Raw genomic sequence first — 17955 nt, forward strand, 5'->3', positions numbered from 1 at the left:
ATTAAGACTGAAGAGATGGTCAAAAGAGTAACACAATGTAACCATTCTCCTTTCACTGAAATAGCCCTGCACAGACCTACTCAACCTGGTTTTCACTGTGATGCAGTTTGACAAGGCTGCTGAGTTAAAAACAAGCAAAAAAAAGGGGGGGAGGAAAAAAAAAAGAAAAAGAGGACATACCTGGTTGGCAAAGCTGGATCTGACAGTTGTCGGAATGCACTCGGCCAGGTTGGCATCTTCAAAGATGATGGCAGGATTCTTGCCCCCCAGCTCCAGCGAGAGCTTCTTGCAGTGGGGGGCACTCAGCTGTGTGATGCGCTCGGCAGTGGGCTGGCTCCCGGTGAAGGAGATGAGGGGCACCTCCGGGTGGGACACCAGGGCCTCGCCTACCCTGGGCCCCGTTCCAAACACAATATTTACCACACCTGGGGGAACACCTGGATGGGAAGCAGTACCGGTTACAGCTATTCTTCTCAGCGTGTCAAGGGCTTCAGGTTACATAGAGATTCTCCTTCAAAGTGTTTTGTTTGTTTGGTTTTGGGGGTGGTGTTTTTGGGGTTTTTTGGCAAAATGATTGCTGTCAATGTTGTGTTAGTTTCTGTAGCTTGAATGGGGCTAAGAAGGGACGTTAACGGTTGTCTCTGAAGTGAAGTGAAGTCGCTCAGTCGTGTCCGACTCCTTTCGACCCCATGGACTGTAGCCTATCAGGCTCCTCCATCCATGGGATTTTCCAGGCAAGAGTGTTGGAGTGGATTGCCATTTCCTTCTCCAAATGGTTGTCTCTAGTCAATAGCAAAACAGAGATGACAGCATCATCTCTGCCTGTATTATGCCCCAGCTGGAATTTCTCTGGGTGCTTTGCCCTAGAAAATGCAGGGTTAAACGTCCTATGTAATTCATTCCAGAGTACTGACTAAGCCTCAGGGGCTGAGGATGCAGAGATACCCTCAGGCAGGCTAGGCCCTGCGAGAGAGCAGAGCAAAGGTTAAGTTCAGGGAGCATCCACACTGCAGAAGCCAGAGAAGAGAGCGGCTACCTCCCTAGGAGAGAGAGGGAGGGTCCCCCAGGGAAGGTGACGTTTGAGTTGAAGGTCCTGTTCCCCATGATCTGGATGCCATCACCCTCTAAGACTGAGTGTCCAAGAACACCCCCAAGTAGGTGCTGCAGGCTTTTCTATTACAAAAACGTACTGCCCTATATCTGCATGTATTCATTACGTGCTTCATGGATTTACCTGTTCATTACACATCCACCACTAGAAGGGGCACCAGCCAAGGGCAGACATGGGCCTGTGTTTTGCCCTCGGTTGTATCCCTTGTGCCATGGCCTAACTTTGCCAGATAGAATGAATACTCAATTTTTAAAAAAAAATCTTTTTTGGGCCATGCTGTTGGTATATGGGATCTTAGTTCCCCAAACAGGGATCGAACTTGGCACCCACTACATTTGAAATGCAGGGTCTTAACCACCAGACTGCCAGGGAAATCCCTAGAAAAATATTTTTAATGCATCACATTTAAAATAGATCAATGAGAAAAGAAGATATAATGCTACATATATATGTTATTAAAATAATTTTAGTAATAATAAAAATAAAAATGTAAAGAGATAATACCAGTAAATGCTCCCATTTATTGGGTGCTCACTGTGAATCAACTGTAACTATAGTGGGTTACACTATAGTTAACCCACTATAGTCTAAAGTGGGTTACACCCTTTAGATCTCCCAATAGCTCCATGAGGTACATCATATTAATATCCTCACATCACTCATGAGAATATTGAGGCAAAGTGAGGTTAAGAGCGAGCTTCCCAGGTGGTGCTAGTGGTGAAGAACCCACCTACCAATGCAGGAGACGTAAGAGACTCAGGTTTAATCCCAGGGTTAAATAACAACCAATAGAAGGCAAAACTAGGTGTTGGTTAGTAAGTAATTATTAAGTCAATGAATGCATGAATGTGTACAGTATTCAATTCAGAAAAGGTTCTTGACTTTGGGAAGATTTAAGTGTTCAGAAAAAAAAATCTATGTGCAATCAATTGTGTCCAGGAAACTCTTAGGGTTTGCCTGGAGGTGATGCTGTGAAAGTGCTGCACTCAATATGCCAGCAAATTTGGAAAACTCAGCAGTGGCCACAGGACTGGAAAAGGTCAGTTTTCATTCCAATCCCAAAGAAAGGCAATGCCAAAGAATGCTCAAACTACCACACAATTGCACTCATCTCACATGCTAGTAAAGTAATGCTCAAAATTCTCCAAGCCAGGCTTCAGCAATATGTGAGCCATGAACTTCCAGATGTTCAAGCTGGTTTTAGAAAAGGCAGAGGAACCAGAGATCAAATTGCCAACATCCGCTGGATCATGGAAAAGGCAAGAGTGTTCCAGAAAAACATCTATTTCTGCTTTATTGACTATGCCAAAGCCTGATTGTGTGGATCACAATAAACTGTGGACAATTCTGAGAGAGATGGGAATACCAGGCCACCTGACCTGCCTCTTGAGAAATCTGTATGCAGGTCAGGAAGCAACAGTTAGAACTGGACATGGAACAATAGATTGGTTCCAAATAGGAAAAGGAGTACATCAAGGCTGTATATTGTCACCCTGCTTATTTAACTTCTATGCAGAGTACATCATGAGAAACGCTGGACTGGAAGAAACACAAACTGGAATCAAGATTGCCGGGAGAAATCTCAATAACCTCAGATATGCAGATGACACCACCCTTATGGCAGAAAGTGAAGAGGAACTAAAAAGCCTCTTGATGAAAGTGAAAGAGGAGAGTAAAAAAGTTGGCTTAAAGCTCAATATTCAGAAAACGAAGATCTTGGCATCCAGTCCCATCACTTCATGAGAAATAGATGGGGAAACAGTGGAAACAGTGTCAGACTTTATTTTGGGGGGCTCCAAAATCACTTCAGATGGTGATTGCAGCCATGAAATTAAAAGACGCTTACTCCTTGGAAGAAAAGTTATGACCAACCTAGATAGCATATTCAAAAGCAGAGACATTACTTTGCCAACTAAGGTCCGTCTAGTCAAGGCTATGGTTTTTCCAGTGGTCATGTATGGATGTGAGAGTTGGACTGTGAAGAAGGCTGAGTGCCGAAGAATTGATGCTTTTGAACTGTGGTGTTGGAGAAGACTCTTGAGGGTCCCTTGGACTGCAAGGAGATCCAGCCAGTCCATTCTGAAGGAAATCAGCCCTGGGATTTCTTTGGAAGGAATCATGCTAAAGCTGAAACTCCAGTACTTTGGCCACCTCAAGCGAAGAGTTGACTCACTGGAAAAGACTTTAATGCTGGGAGGGATTGGGAGCAGGAGGAGAAGGGGACGACCGAGGATGAGATGGCTGGATGGCATCACCAACTCGATGGACTAGAGTATGGGTGAACTCCGGGAGTTGGTGATGGACAGGGAGGCCTGGTGTGCTGTGATTCATGGGGTCGCAAAGAGTCGGATACGACTGAGCAACTGAACTGAACTGAGCTGAGTATATTCCCTGTGTTTGCAGGTTTGAACAACAGGAGATGCAGAAATGCTCTTTTGTAAGGTAACTACTCTCTTGCTCCTATCATAGTTCCCTTGCTCCGACTTAGACATACTCTCTTGGATTAAAATCATCTCTTCAAGAATATGCTCTTAAGGTATACACGATAGGTTCTCACTGATGATCCATGATCATCAAGAACCCCCTCCCACAGAGCACAGCCTTCACCATATCACCTTGAGGTGCTATCCAGGTGAGCCCCTAAGGAGACAGGGGTCTGGCAGAGTCTCCCTCTAATGGTCCCACCTTCACATTCAGCCTGCATACTTGTTTGAAATCCAGCTCAAGTGCATCCTGGATCATAGACACCATATGAGAGCAGCTGGGCCATGGGTTGGGCCAAAAAGGAGGTTTGAGGGAGAGGTCCTGCCAGCTGATGATAGGGGAAAACAAGGACAAAGTTTCCCGTCATTCACGTTCTCATGAGTCCTGCATCTCCATCACTATCGAGCTTGTGGATATTTGCCCGGTATTCAAATAAAGAGTTGAGAGCCAGAGAATGTGGACTGTTGGACTTTATGAATCCTGAAGGCAAAAAAAAAAAAAATGGCTCAAAACACTTCTAATGCTTATTTTAGCATTTTTTAAAAGGGTGAGAGAAAACATAGAAATACCACATATTTATCATCACAGGAAAATGAGTTCATTTCAGCAGGCAGAGTGCCTTCTTCACAACGGAATTTACATTTTGATTACATTTCCTTGAACTCCAATGTTAATAAATTGAGTTATGTATCTAGTGGCTTGTATTTCTCAAAACCATTTTGCCATTTGATCCAAACATTAATGAAACTTTTCTAGAGACATTCACCCTTTACCCTTAAGAGATTCTGGTTATAAGAGAGGGAAGACAGTTTAATTGGCAAATAACAATTCACTAAAATTCAGAGTAGGTGGCTAAGAGACAGCAAAGCGAAGGGAGGCCTGCCAGTGCCAGGATATGGCTGGATGCTGACAAGGAAAATTTTAAGCTTAAATAGAGCAGAACAAAAATTAATAGGAAGGGCCAGAAATCTACCACCAGTGGCCACTTCAAGAATGAGGGCAAACATTTGGTGCATCCAAGATAAAAACAAATATTCTAAGACTTGCAGATATTCATGGTGTACTTTAAAACATCTTAAATGATTTTTTATTTCAAAGGAAGTTCATCTTCCAAGTCTGTGTGAACACTCAGGACTAGAAGAGCTAGATCTTGCAATATCCAGACTGCATTGGCAGGTGGTTTTAGCTTTCTTACACAGTTGGAAGTTTCTCTTAGAGTGCTCTAAGCAGTAAGTAGATGAGATTGACACCCCTATCCCAGTGGAGAGACTGAGGGCTCATGGCAGGTGCGATTGGATCATCACACTCTCAGTGTTTGTTGGAGGAGGAGAGTTTGGAAAAACCAGCCCAGAGCAGGAGGGAGAGAAGGACCATCTTGGTATAACAGGTTCATTCACCCATAGGAATAAGAGTGCAATGCTGTGCAAATAAATGGAAACATTAAACTCTCGTGCAGACTGGGTTCTGAGTTATCTGAAAGGGGAGGGTGGTTAGACAAGAGCAATCCTCATAGATCAAGACGTAGCTGATTTTAGGACAGGGAAGTGTCCAGGATGCGGCTCTACGGTCCCTCCCCACCTCCTCATGCATCCTCCCAACACAGGATGAAGCAGAGCAGAGGCCCCCCTTCTGTCTCACACCAAAGAACCAGCGAGCAAGAGACAGGGAAGAAAGCCCTTGGACCGTTGCAGATACTAGAGACTCAGTTTTGCAAAGAAAGGGATAGAACACGGTCAGCTTTGTAAGGAAAGGATGACACATTCTGGGATGCAAAGGCAGTAAGGATGTCCACTTCATCCTTACCAGTTTGGTAAGGACGTTTCCAGAGGTCCAGAGCAGCCATTGACGTCAACCCAGAGACCTAGGCTGGGTAACCTCTTTCCTCCATAGGATAGGAGGGAGCTAAACCAGGGTCACAAGGCCCCATGCGCTTCCCTAAACAAGCACCACTTAACTTGTCATCTATACCCTGGAGTCAGGAACTGGCTTAGCTATCCTGGAAGCCAACATGTATGTTTTTGCTTTGAGAGAAAAGGTGTTTAGGAGAGAGAGGCTTTAGGCTTTAGGCTTTAGGCTTTCAGCAACTGCCCCCTCTATGGTCGTGAGTGAGCGGGGAAGCACCTTCTCTGGGGGCCGGAAGGAAGCGAGCACAGCAGAGACTGACAGGGCCCGAAAGGCAGTCTGTTCCCCCATCCCGCCTGCGGATCATTCCAACCCAGAGACATGAGTTCAGGGCCTCACAGTGAGGGGCTTCCTCGCGGGTTACAAGCTAGAGCCTCCTGCCTGTGACCTTCCAACCCTGGCACGGTGTCGGCTCAACGCTCTGGAATGAAGCCAGGAACACACGTGGCCATTAAACCACCAGCAAGAGAAAGACAAGGAGCCGCAGGCATCATCATGCGCACGGTAGTGGGTTCCAGGGCAGGGAAAACTAAGGGGTGTCTATTCAATTCTCTTGAAACTGGGCAGTCTGTCTCAGGCCTTCTGTTCCTATGCAAATCAGAGTGCTATCCAGCAACATTTTCTTTTCACCAAGATCCCCCAGTGGTGCCAATGCAGGATTTAAACTGATGATTGGAGACACTGTCTGGGGCAGGCTGGGGCCGGATTTGGTCGGGCTCTTGCAGCCAGCCGCTGGGCCGCTATCCTGTGCTCTGGGTCTGTCCCACAGCAGTGGGTTCTGGGCAAGGATAAAGGAAGCAGTGGGAGCGAAGCCCGTGGATCCGCTCAGAAGAGCATATTTCTCAGAACAGGTTATGGACGACAAATAACCAAAGATGTCCCTGGGATCTGCCAAGCAGATGTCTATTCAAAATAACTTTTCAGATGTCAGTGGCCCCAGACATAGAGAACAAACGTATGGACCCCGAGAGGGGAAGGGAGATCGGGATTGACATATATACACTCACGTCTGACTCTTTGTGACCCCGTGGACTGAGGCCTGCCAGGCTCCTTGGTCCATGGGGATTCTCCAGGTACAAAAACTGGGAAGTGCTGCCATTTCCTTCTCCAATATATACACTACTATGTATAAAACAGATAACTAATGAGAACCTCAGCACAAGGAGTTCTACTCAGTGCTCTGTGGTGACCTAAATGGGAAGCAAGTCTAAAAAAGAGGAGATGTATGTATATGTACATCTGATTCACTTTTCTGTACAGTAGAAACTAACATACCATTGTAAAGCAACTATACTCCAATAAAAAATGTTTTTCATTATTTTAAAAATGTCAGTGACCCTACAGTGGCTGAAGCCTACAAAACATACATCTCCAAAGCCAATCATGTGCCTCTCGTCTGACACCCTAACACTGATTACCTGCTTTCTCCAGGAGTCTGCACATCACCCACGCAGTCACGGAAGTCAGCTCACTGGGCTTAGCTATCACTGTGTTGCCAGCAGCGATCGCTGGAGCCATCTTCCAGGTCAGCAGATAGAGGGGCAGATTCCAGGGACTGATCAGAGCAGCTAACAGAGGAGAACAGAAGCATCACCAGCAATGACATACCCTTCAAAGCAGATGGGCCAGACATGCTTTACTAATGAAAACTCCTTCGTGCTACACCAAATGTCAGCTTGCTCTTCCAAAATCCCAATCACTTGTGCAATTTCAATGCTTCAAAAAATTCCACAAAAGAATCTCCAATCTTTTGTAGAATTTCTGTAGAATTTCAGAGAAATTAGTCTAAAATATATTACAAGCAGCCATACCTTTAAAACTATAATCAATACAGCTTACTCTTTTCTTGATGACTTTCAATTATATTTATGAACAAGAACAATATAAGTACCAGGGCTAAAATGCTGTCACCTCTCCCTAAACAGTCTCAGAATGTGATCAGTTTTGAGGTTTGAAGACTGATCTTTGCACTGTCTCAACAATCTTTTTTATCTTTAAATGGTCTAGGCACTATTTCTTCTAAATTTTTCCACCTGTTTTTCTAATTAGTTGTGGATTGAGAAATAAGATCTTAAATTGTTCACAATTATTTGTAATAAATAAGAGCAAATAGGTTCTGAGATGTGAAATCCATTTTAGCTAACCCAGGGAATTTTTTAATAAATAACTTATCTCTAGGTTCTCACCTGTATCCTAACCAGATAGGTTTGCTGGCTAAGTAACATCTATAACATTTAGAATGTGTCTTCGTGTAAGAAGCCTTCCAGACTTCTGACCACAAAACACATAAAAAATAAAACCCATGTTATGAATAAGTAAATGGAGTCACTTTATTTTATATTCTACTCTCAAACCTGAGCTATGAAAGTAAATATACTTTATATATTATTAAATTTGCCACTGAAAAATCTGCTCTTCAGGGAGTAAGAGAATATTTTTGCAGCATAATGTGTTAGTATACTTCTTAGAAGGAGACTAAAGTTTTGTTATACTGCCTTGAAAATGTTATTTCCGAAGGGTTCAGATAATCAAAGTGGCAAAATGTCCCATTTTCTTTCCTTTAACTTATCTTCTTTTATCCTATCATAAAATGGAACTAGTAAAATATGGAGTTGATGGTTTTTTTCTCAGAGGAAACAGTGACATCTAGTGGACACCTTGAGTCATTGCATATATTTCTGAAATGCAGAAACCACAGAGATAAGTATCAATAGATAATACAGTCAAGGCTTATTCATCACAGTACCAGGCACTGTTCTAAGTGCTCTACATCTATTAATTTATATAATTCACATACAACATATATAGACAAAATTAAACTATTCTCCTAATTTCCAGATAACAATACTGAAGCACACAAAAGTGACACCCCACTATGATCTTAACCGCACTACTTTCCTGAAAGTTTTTTTTTTTTAATTACAAGGAACAAAACGTCCTGGTTTATGAATTTATTCTCAGTGTCATTCCTTTCCCTGAGATTCCTCAAGAACAATGTAGGGATAAGTAGGGAATTTGACACAAACAAAATAAACTAGATTTAGATTTTTAAGGTCAATTAAATTTCAGATAAAGCAGAAGTTTCTTTTTTTTAAAGTCTGTTCCTTTTGATCACTTCTACAGGGCTGACCAAGCATCTCTATGTGCTACTGTGGCCCAGCTGTCATTGCACAGCACCTACCAATGCCCACAGGGGCCCGCACTGTGTAGTGCAGACAGCCCAAGTGGTCCATCTGTGTGCATTCAGATGTGTGGTGCAGGATGGAGGAGGCGAAGAACCGGAAGTTCTGCACAGCCCGGGGAATGTCCATGGTTCTTGCCAGGGTTATGGTTTTCCCTGTAAGAAGTCAGCAGAAGGCACTGTCAGTGTACTTCACCTCGAACTTGGAGGAGACGCTACCGCACACATATCCCAGCTCCCTCTGAAGCAGCTTCTGTTCCTTCCAGGCTGGGATGGGCATTGCTTGATTACAGAGAATGTTGATCATGATTTAATAAGACTATGAAATAATTAGATGTGAGATTATAAGATGAAGTATAAGTGGTTAGAAGTGAGTCAAATAATCTTTGCTTATTAGACTGAACGATTCATAGCTATCATCATTCCAGATGCTACCACTTCACCCGAACCAGCTCTTTCAATTCAGAATCACCAAGCTTCAGACATGCGGCAGAGGGGTTGGAATAATGGGTGTTAAGACAGCTGTGTTTGCACATCACCAAAACACATGTGATGATATTAATTAACTCCTCAGCACACAGTGGAGCCATTAAGATGAGCATGTGGAAGAACGCTGATGGGAACCAGCAGAGGATGCTGTGTGGCCCTTGCTCACCATCACGGGCCCCCCGCACTTCCTAGACACACACTTACCTGAATTGTCCCTTAGCTATCTTTAGTGATGCTGGAGACTGCCACGTCAGGAAGCATTTTCTACTTACGGGTTTGGGGTCAAGATGCTTTCTAACTTTAGGCCGCTTTACAGCACACATGTACATAAATACATACGTACGTACATGCTCAGGTGGCAGTAGTGGCAAAGAACCTGCTTGCCAATGCAGGAGACTTTAGGAGGCGCACGTTCAATCCCTGGGTTGGGAAGATCCCCTGGAGGAGGGCACGGCAACCTACTCCAGTATTCATGCCTGGAGAATCCCATGGACGGAGGAGTCTGGTGGGCTATGGCTTATAGGGTTGCAGAGTCGAACACAACTGAAGCAACTTAGTAGCAGCAGCATACATATACATATTTATACATACACGTGTATCCTAACATATCTTTACAGAGATTTGCAGATGTTTACTCCATTACGATGACTGATGACTTCTGGGAAGCAGTTTTAAAACTTGGGAAATTGTGTTGGGAGTGGAACAGTGACTGACATATTGGAAATCTTTCTACATTACTTGACTGTGTGCCCTTCAAATTATCTTTGCTTTTAGGAAACACACTTGGGTTACCACAGGGAAAAGGTGGGGAAAGAGATAAATTAGGAGGTTGGATAACATATACACACTACTCTATATAAAACAGATCACCAACAAAGACCTACTGTAGAGCACAGGGGACTATACTCAATATCTTGTAAACCTATAAAGGGAAAGAATCTGAAAAAGAATATATATATATACACACACAGAGACTCTTGAGAGTCCCTTGGACTGCAAGGAGATCAAACCAGTCAATCCAAGAGGAAATCAGTCCTGAATATTCACTGGAAGGACAGATGCTGAGGCTGAAGCTCCAGTACTTTTGCCACCTGATGCAAAGAGCCGACTCTTTAGAAAAGACCCTGATGCTGGGAAGCATTAAATACAGGAGGAGAAGGGGATCACAGAGGAGGAGATGGTTGGATGGCATCACCAACTCAATGGACATGAGTTTTGACCAAGCTCCGGGAGATGGTGAAGGACAGGGAAGTCTGGTGTGCTGCAGTTCATGGAGTCGCAAGGAGTCAGACATGACTGAGCAGCTGAACAACTAACACACACACACACACACACACACAGACACACACACACACACATAGGCTTCCCTGGTGGCTCAGAGGGTAGAGTCTGCCTGCAATGGGTTCCATCCCTGGTTCGGGAAGATCCCCTGGTTTGGGAGGAGGGCATGGCAACCTCCTCCAGTATTCTTGCCTGAAGAATTTCATGGACAGAGGAGCATGGCAGGCTACAGTCCATGGGGTTGCAAAGAGTCAGACATGACTGAGCAACCAACACACACACACACACACGACAATCTGAAGAGCAGTCACACACTTATATGAATGTGTATATAGATATATATAACTGAATCACTGTGCTGTACACCTGAAACCAACACAAAATTTTAAATCAACTATATTTCAATTTTTGTTTGTTTTGTTTGCTTTTAACTTTTTATTTTACACTGGAGTAAAGCTGACTGATTATGTTGTAATAGTTTCAGGTGCACAGCAGAGCAATTCAGAGCATACATATATATGTATCCATTCTCCTCCAAACTCCCCTCTCATCCAGGCTGCAACATAACATTGAGCAGAATTCCCTGTGCTATACAGTAGGCCCTTGTTGGTTATCCATTTTAAACGTAGCAGTGCAACTATACTTCCATTAAAAAAATTAGTAAAATACAAATGAATAATGCAGTTAAAAAAAAAGAAGAGACAAAATTTTTTTTTTTGGTTTGAAACTCTCTACTAAGAACTGGTGGAGGGCTGCACTCTCAGCCCTCTCTCCCCAAATCCATGCCCTTTGCCATAAGATCTCTGTAGTTCCTTCTACCAACAGTGTGTTTATTTCCCTGCCTCTTGAACTTGGGTTCAGCCTTGACTTGCTCTGACCATCAGAATGAGGCAGAAGTGGGCCAATTGCAAGCCTCAGCCTTCAGAGGCCTTGGCTGGTCGGGCTTTCCAAGCTTTACCGAGGCCATGAGAAGCACTGGATGGGCGGGCCTGATGGGCCCACAAGGGGTCACGTGATGAAAGAGTCCTGAGTTCTATTCATATGATTAAGAGGTAAGAGATCAATTGACAGCTTGGAAGGAGGCTGTGAATGGCCGGCATCTGAGTAAGCGCATTTCCATACAGGACAGGGCACTAAACTTGGCTCCACTAGAGAGCGGGCAGGAGAAAGAGGGAAGAGGCTGGCGCAGACCCCTCTCACCTTGGTCCCTGGACTCAGCCTGGGCCAGCTCCTCCAAGGACTGTTCCAGCAAATCCGCCAGCCGCTGCAACACCTGTGAGCGCTCCTGGGGGCTCCGGGAGGACCAGCCTGGAAAAGCTGCTCTGGCAGCCTCCACCGCGGCTTCAACCTTGCAGAAGCAAACAGAAGAGGGTCACCTTACCCTGTTACTCTTGAGGAGAAGCTAAGAGCTTCTAGTAATCACATGCAGATGTGAGAGTTGGATCCTAAAGAAGGCTGAGTGCCAAAGAATTGATGTTTTCAAATTGTGGTGCTGGAGAAAACTCTTAAGAGCTCCCTGGACAGCAAGGAGATCAAACCAGTCAATCCTAAAGGAAATCAACCCTGACTATTCATTGGAAGGACTGATGTTGAAGATCCAATACTTTGGCCACCTGATGCGAAGAGCTGATTCATTGGAAAAGATCCTGATACTAGGAAAGATTGAGGGCAGGAGGAGAAGGGGATGACAGAGAAGGAGATGGGTGGATGGCATTACTGACTTAATGGACATGAGTTTGAGCAAGCTCCAGGAGATAGTGAAGGACAGGGAAGCCTGCAATGCTGCAGTTCATGGGGTCTCAAAGGGTCGGACACAACTGAGCAACTGAACAACCACTCGAGGGTTGGATGAGTCCAGAATCCAGGTCTGTATATGTCTCACTTTTTTCCTGCTTACTTCCAAATACCCTTATGGCAGAAAGTGAAGAGGAACTAAAAAGCCTCTTGATGAAAGTAAAAGTGGAGAGTGAAAAAGTTGGCTTAAAGCTCAACATTCAGAAAACGAAGATCATGGCATCTGGTCCCATCACTTCATGGGAAATAGATGGGGAAACAGTGGAAACAGTGTCATATTTTATTTTGGGGGGCTCCAAAATCACTGCAGATACTGACTGCAGCCATGAAATTAAAAGACACTTACTCCTTGGAAGAAAAGTTATGACCAACCTAGATAGCATATTCAAAAGCAGAGACATTACTTTGCCGACTAAGGTTCATCTAGTCAAGGCTATGGTTTTTCCAATGGTCATGTATGGATGTGAGAGTTGGACTGTGAAGAAGGCTGAGTGCCGAAGAATTGATGCTTTTGAACTGTGGTGTTGGAGAAGACTCTTGAGAATCCCTTGGACTGCAAGGAGATCCAACCAGTCCATTCTGAAGGAGATCAGCCCTGGAATTTCTTTGGAAGGAATCATGCTGAAGCTGAAACTCCAGTACTTTGGCCACCTCATGCGAAGAGCAGACTCATTGGAAAAGACTCTGATGCTGGGAGGGATTGGGGGCAGGAGGAGAAGGGGACGACCGAGGATGAGATGGCTGGATGGCATCACCGACTCGATGGACGTGAGTCTGGGTGAACTCCGGGAGTTGGTGATGGACAGGGAGGCCTGGCGTGTTCCGATTCATGGGGTCGCAAAGAGTCGGACACGACTGAGCAACTGAACTGAACTGAACTTCCAAATATTTAACACTCCTCAGTGCTGAGTTGCCCATGAAGTGTTGTTTACTTAACCAGCAAAGCAGGGCATCACAAAAAATAACCCAAATTCTCCATTTCAATCAAGTTATCCAGAACGTGGTGATAATCGAAAGAAGCTATTTCAATAGCTGGTATACATTTTCAGTAATTTCAAAATACCGAAGTTTTTCAATATCATATGAGAGAGAAAACTTAAGGGTGTACTGAATCCCTAAACTCTTAAAGAAGTTTTGACATATTTGATAAAGTCTAAAAGTTTGAAATCACATCCCAGACTGTCATTCTGACTTGGAATAACCTGTCATATTAGTTATGCATTGACTATTTTTTATATATAAACGAAGATGCTAAATGCTTTGCACAACTTATTTCATTAAACCCCCTTTAAAGTTCTGTAACATGAGTATTGTTAAGCCCATTTTACAGATGAACAAACTGGAGCACAGAGAGCTCAAGTAACTTGTCAGATGTCACACAGCTAATAAGTGGCAAAATCAGGATGTAAATTCAGGTCTTGGTAGCTCCCAAGACCACAGCTGGCCTGCTATGGCATAACCACAGTCCCTCCCTCTGCCTAGCTCCACCCAGTGGAAGGGTCCTCTGTTGGAGAAGAATTTGAACAGATGGCTTGGGGACCAGGTTTTAGAGTTAAATCCAAAGCAAACAATGAATGGGAAGATGTGAGCAAGGCCCGTTCATGCAGGCAGAATGAATTATCAGGGCATCTTCAGCCCCTTCAGGGCTTCCCTGGTGGCTCAGTGAGTAAAAAGCCCACCTGCAATGCAGGAGACCACTTGGGATGCAAAAGATCTGGGTTTGATTCCTAGGTCTGGAAGGTCCCCTGGAGAAGGAAATGGCAACCTCCAGTATTCCTGCCTGGAGAATTCCATGGACAGAGGAGCCTGGCGGGCTACAGTCCATGGGGTCACACGAGTTGGACACAACTAAGCAAGTAAACCACTGCTGCCTTTCTCCTGTCTTAAAACTGATTGAGGGATCATTATACAACTGTGACTGTTGTTATCATTCACATTTTGCTTCCCTGGGTTTTTGTTCCAATCCTGTGTGTGTTATAAACGCAACTTTATTTCTGTAAAATTTTCAAAAATGACGCATCGTGACATTCTGAGTGAAGAACAATTTTTTAGTGAATTTTATACAGATACTTTGTCTGACTGTGTCTCAGAAGATGACAGTTCTTCAGAATATAGTTCTGATTCAGACAATGTAAATATTAGGCCAAGAAAAAGACAAATATCCTTGTGATCCAACATTCACTCACCTAACAAATCACCAGCCATAGGCATTGTGTGTGTATGCTCAGCTGTGTCCGACTCTTTGCAACCCTGTGGACTGTATCCCACCAGGCTCCTCTGTCCATGGGGTGTTCCGGCCAGAACACTGGAGTGGGTTGCCATGCCCCACTCCAGGGGATCTTCCCGAGTCAGGGTTTGAATCTGCATCTCTTGCCTTTTCTGCATTGCCAGGTGGATTCTTTACCACTGAGTCACCTGGGAAGCCCACAGCCATAGGCATTAGGTTCTGTAAAAACCCCCGGTCAATAATGCATTAAGCAATATCTAAGCAATGCCCTTTCCAGAGACGGCAAATCCAGAGGCTGTGTCTCACTCCTCTCTTCTCTCACCTGCATGGCACTTATAATCATTCACATTTTCTTCCACCACAGGACCCATCTCAGTCTCAGAATCTTTTCCCACAGTCTTCCAGCCATCACAGCATCTTTCCTGCCATTTCCTTCTCCAGGGTATCTTCCCGACCCAGGGATCAAACCCATATCTCTTGCACTGGAAGGCCCCTTCTTTACCACTGAGCCACCAGGGAAGCCGTTCTTGCATCACAGAATGTGACAGTCCAGTTGCCCCCTCACTCCAAATCTGATCGACACGCCTTCCTGTTTTCTTCACGTAAACAAGGTCACTTTCAGATAAGCGAAAGGGATACAAAGTGATTCTCATCTTAATTATAAATTTCTGGGAATTGGGTGGTTTCGCTTCAGAAACCAAATCTCAAATCTCCACCAGGAGCTGTAGCCTCGGGGACACCCTACTGCCAGCCAACAAGAGGAGAGTCAGTGTCAAATCTAGTCTTCTTCCAATTGTCCATGTAAAACTCTGATCTTTTTGAAAAGCAGAAAACTCAAGTCCAGTCATATGTTCTAAGTTGTCTTCGGTCACATGTCCTATGTCTATTTAATATAGAGCACGTATTAATCCACTATATACAATAATAACAGCAAAAGCTAATACTTGGAAAGCTTTTACCGATGCTAGACACAAAGGGCTCTACATATGTCAGCCTGTTTAATCTTCAGAACAACCCTAAAGATGTTATTATTATGCCCATTTTATACATAAAGAGAGTGAGGCACAGGGAGGTTCAGCTAAGTTCAGACCATACAGAGTAAGCGGTGCTGCCGATCTTTGAAGCCAGGCAGTCGAGCCCCAATCTGCACTTATGACTGAACACTACAATGCAAAAGCTACAAAAGTGTGTGCCTGTGTGTGTACATGTGATCACTGATATAAGCACGTTGTCATTTGTAAGATAAGGATGATGATAGAGTCTCACTTACAGGTGTTACAGTGCTGATTTGGGACAATTTTTGTTCGATGGCTTAGTGACTGCACAGCACAAGGTAAATGCTGAAAGAACACGAGCCCCGTTGGCAGCATCGCAGCACTTTTTGTGAGTGGCTTTTGGGGGACACTGGGCTTGTAGCTTGCATGACAACCATATTCTTCAAGCCAGAAAAACATGAGATTTGTGGGATCAGATGCAATGTCTGCAAGCAAGATTACTGGGAAATCCAAAATGTACATTCCTTTGCTGGCAGGTGTACTGATCCCTCTCTTTCTCATCTGAAAAGGCTGAGTCATTAGCTGCAGAAAAGATTTTACCTGAATTTGATGTACTTGTCATTTTTAACTTTATTTCAGAAAGGACTCAGACAGAGAGAACTGGAAAACACAAAGCTGGATTTTCCCCATGTAATCCCAGTTCATTTGAAACAGATAAAACTGTGGGTTACAGTTTAACCAACAAACTAGTCAATATTTGCAAACTTTAATCCAGAAGTCTAAAGGTTTTTTTTTAATACAAAACAGATTTACAATATTATTAACAATAGAGAAAAATATCTTAACCCGTTTTTAAAAAAATGCCTTGCATATACTACTTATTTGTTAATATATATATAAAGACTACACTTATCTTTTAAATAATCTAGTTATTTGTGCTTTACAAAATAAATTAAAATCTATTAGGCTTTAGATGAGTATACATTCATCAGCCACATTTATCACCTCAAATATATTCATTTTCTCAGTGCAATAAGATACTAATCAAATATATCTTAATTATCTTACAAACTCTTGAATAATATTAATTCTACATTACTGGGAAAAGTTTTAACGTGTGTGTGTTTCCTTTGAGTAAGAAAAAGTAATGTTAACTTTAACTCCAAAAATATGTAGGAATTTGATTTTGCATTTCATCATTCAAATGATCGGTTTTCACTTTATTAGATAATTTGAAGATGTGAAGAATTACTAGAGGATAAGCAATCCCTGGGTTTGAAAATTTTATTTTAGTGAAGTAACATGTTTTCTGGAAATCCATGAATATAGTGGCAAATTCAGGCAAACTTGATCGAGAAAGGGAACACTTAGTAATATGATAATTCTTATAAATACCACTTTTTACTAGCAGCCACTGAGGAATGTCTGAGAGTTGTGGCTCTCTGTGAGGTTATCTAGATTATTAGTCATTTCTGCATATGATCACCTGAGATTTGTTCCATACATCATATACACCCAGCTACAAAATAAACCTTAGAACTAAAAATCTTCCTTCGGCTAACATTTAGCAATCCCCTTTGCTCCTCGAAAATTAAGTACCATAAGTCACTGCCAGGCTAAGTAGATTTCAGTCTCCTCCAGCTGAATGTACTCACCTCTTCTTTCCCACTGTTTGGCACACGGCAGTACACGTCCCCTGTGGAAGGATCATAGGAATCTAGGTATGAGCTACAAGGTAAAAATTTTCCACCTATGAAGTTTTCCAGCATCAGAAGACCTTCTCTTTCAGCCATAGTGAAGAATTCGCCTGCTCTTCCCCTTGGCTTTGCTGGGTGAGGTTACCGCCCCCGCACTCCAGGACTCCTGACTTAGTCTCCTCCTCACTTCCGGCCCTAGTGCCTCATCTGCCAATCACTGAAAGCGGGCGGCGACCTTGCAGTCAGAGGATTTCAGTCTCCAAGCTTTGAATGAAGAGTTCCAGAGTATGTCACAGCTGACCAGGACATTGTGACAAATGGATAATAAAAATATATTAAAGGAGCATCATCTATGGGTTCATGATCCTTCAAGATGGCCAAAAGGCATCTGTCTGTATCATATTATTGGGTGCCAGACCGATAGTGCCAGGCCCTGAGGCAGGTTGTTTATACGAATTTACTCATTTGTTCCACACAAAAACCTATAGCAAGCAAATTTCCCCTCTTTTGTAGAAAAGCCAGCTTCAGAGAAGTGAAGTCCCAAATGGCATCGTTGGTAAGGGTAAACAGTCATTTTGTCTCCAAGTTGCCTGCTTTTTCCTCAGTACGTCCGTCACTGTCTTCACCATCAGAGGCGGTTGAGGGCAGACTCTCTCTTTCCACCACCCACCATCTTCTACCTTGACTGTCTTGTCACTACACTGTCCATCCTGAAACCAGGGTGGTCGCAGCAGCAACGTCTTCCCAGACATGCTATGAAGATAATGACATCAGCCAAAACTACGTATGATGTG

General features: G+C 43.5%; 1 protein-coding gene across 1 annotated transcript in view; it reads right to left on the bottom strand.

Moving 5' to 3' along the window:
• ALDH8A1 (aldehyde dehydrogenase 8 family member A1) overlaps positions 1 to 17288 on the bottom strand; it is a 28002-nt gene extending 10714 nt beyond the window's left edge. Inside the window, exons 1-5 of the mRNA XM_040239274.1 lie at positions 17120 to 17288; positions 11649 to 11796; positions 8679 to 8834; positions 6916 to 7065; positions 181 to 437 (exon numbers count right to left, since the gene is read on the bottom strand). Coding sequence (XP_040095208.1) covers positions 181 to 437; positions 6916 to 7065; positions 8679 to 8834; positions 11649 to 11796; positions 17120 to 17257 — 849 coding nt within the window. The 5' untranslated portion in view covers positions 17258 to 17288. The remainder of the gene's footprint in view (positions 1 to 180; positions 438 to 6915; positions 7066 to 8678; positions 8835 to 11648; positions 11797 to 17119) is intronic.
• Positions 17289 to 17955: the final 667 nt, after the last annotated feature.

This window comes from Oryx dammah, unplaced genomic scaffold (assembly GCF_014754425.2).
Source record: "Oryx dammah isolate SB20612 unplaced genomic scaffold, SCBI_Odam_1.1 HiC_scaffold_4, whole genome shotgun sequence".
Lineage (NCBI taxonomy): Eukaryota > Metazoa > Chordata > Mammalia > Artiodactyla > Bovidae > Oryx > Oryx dammah.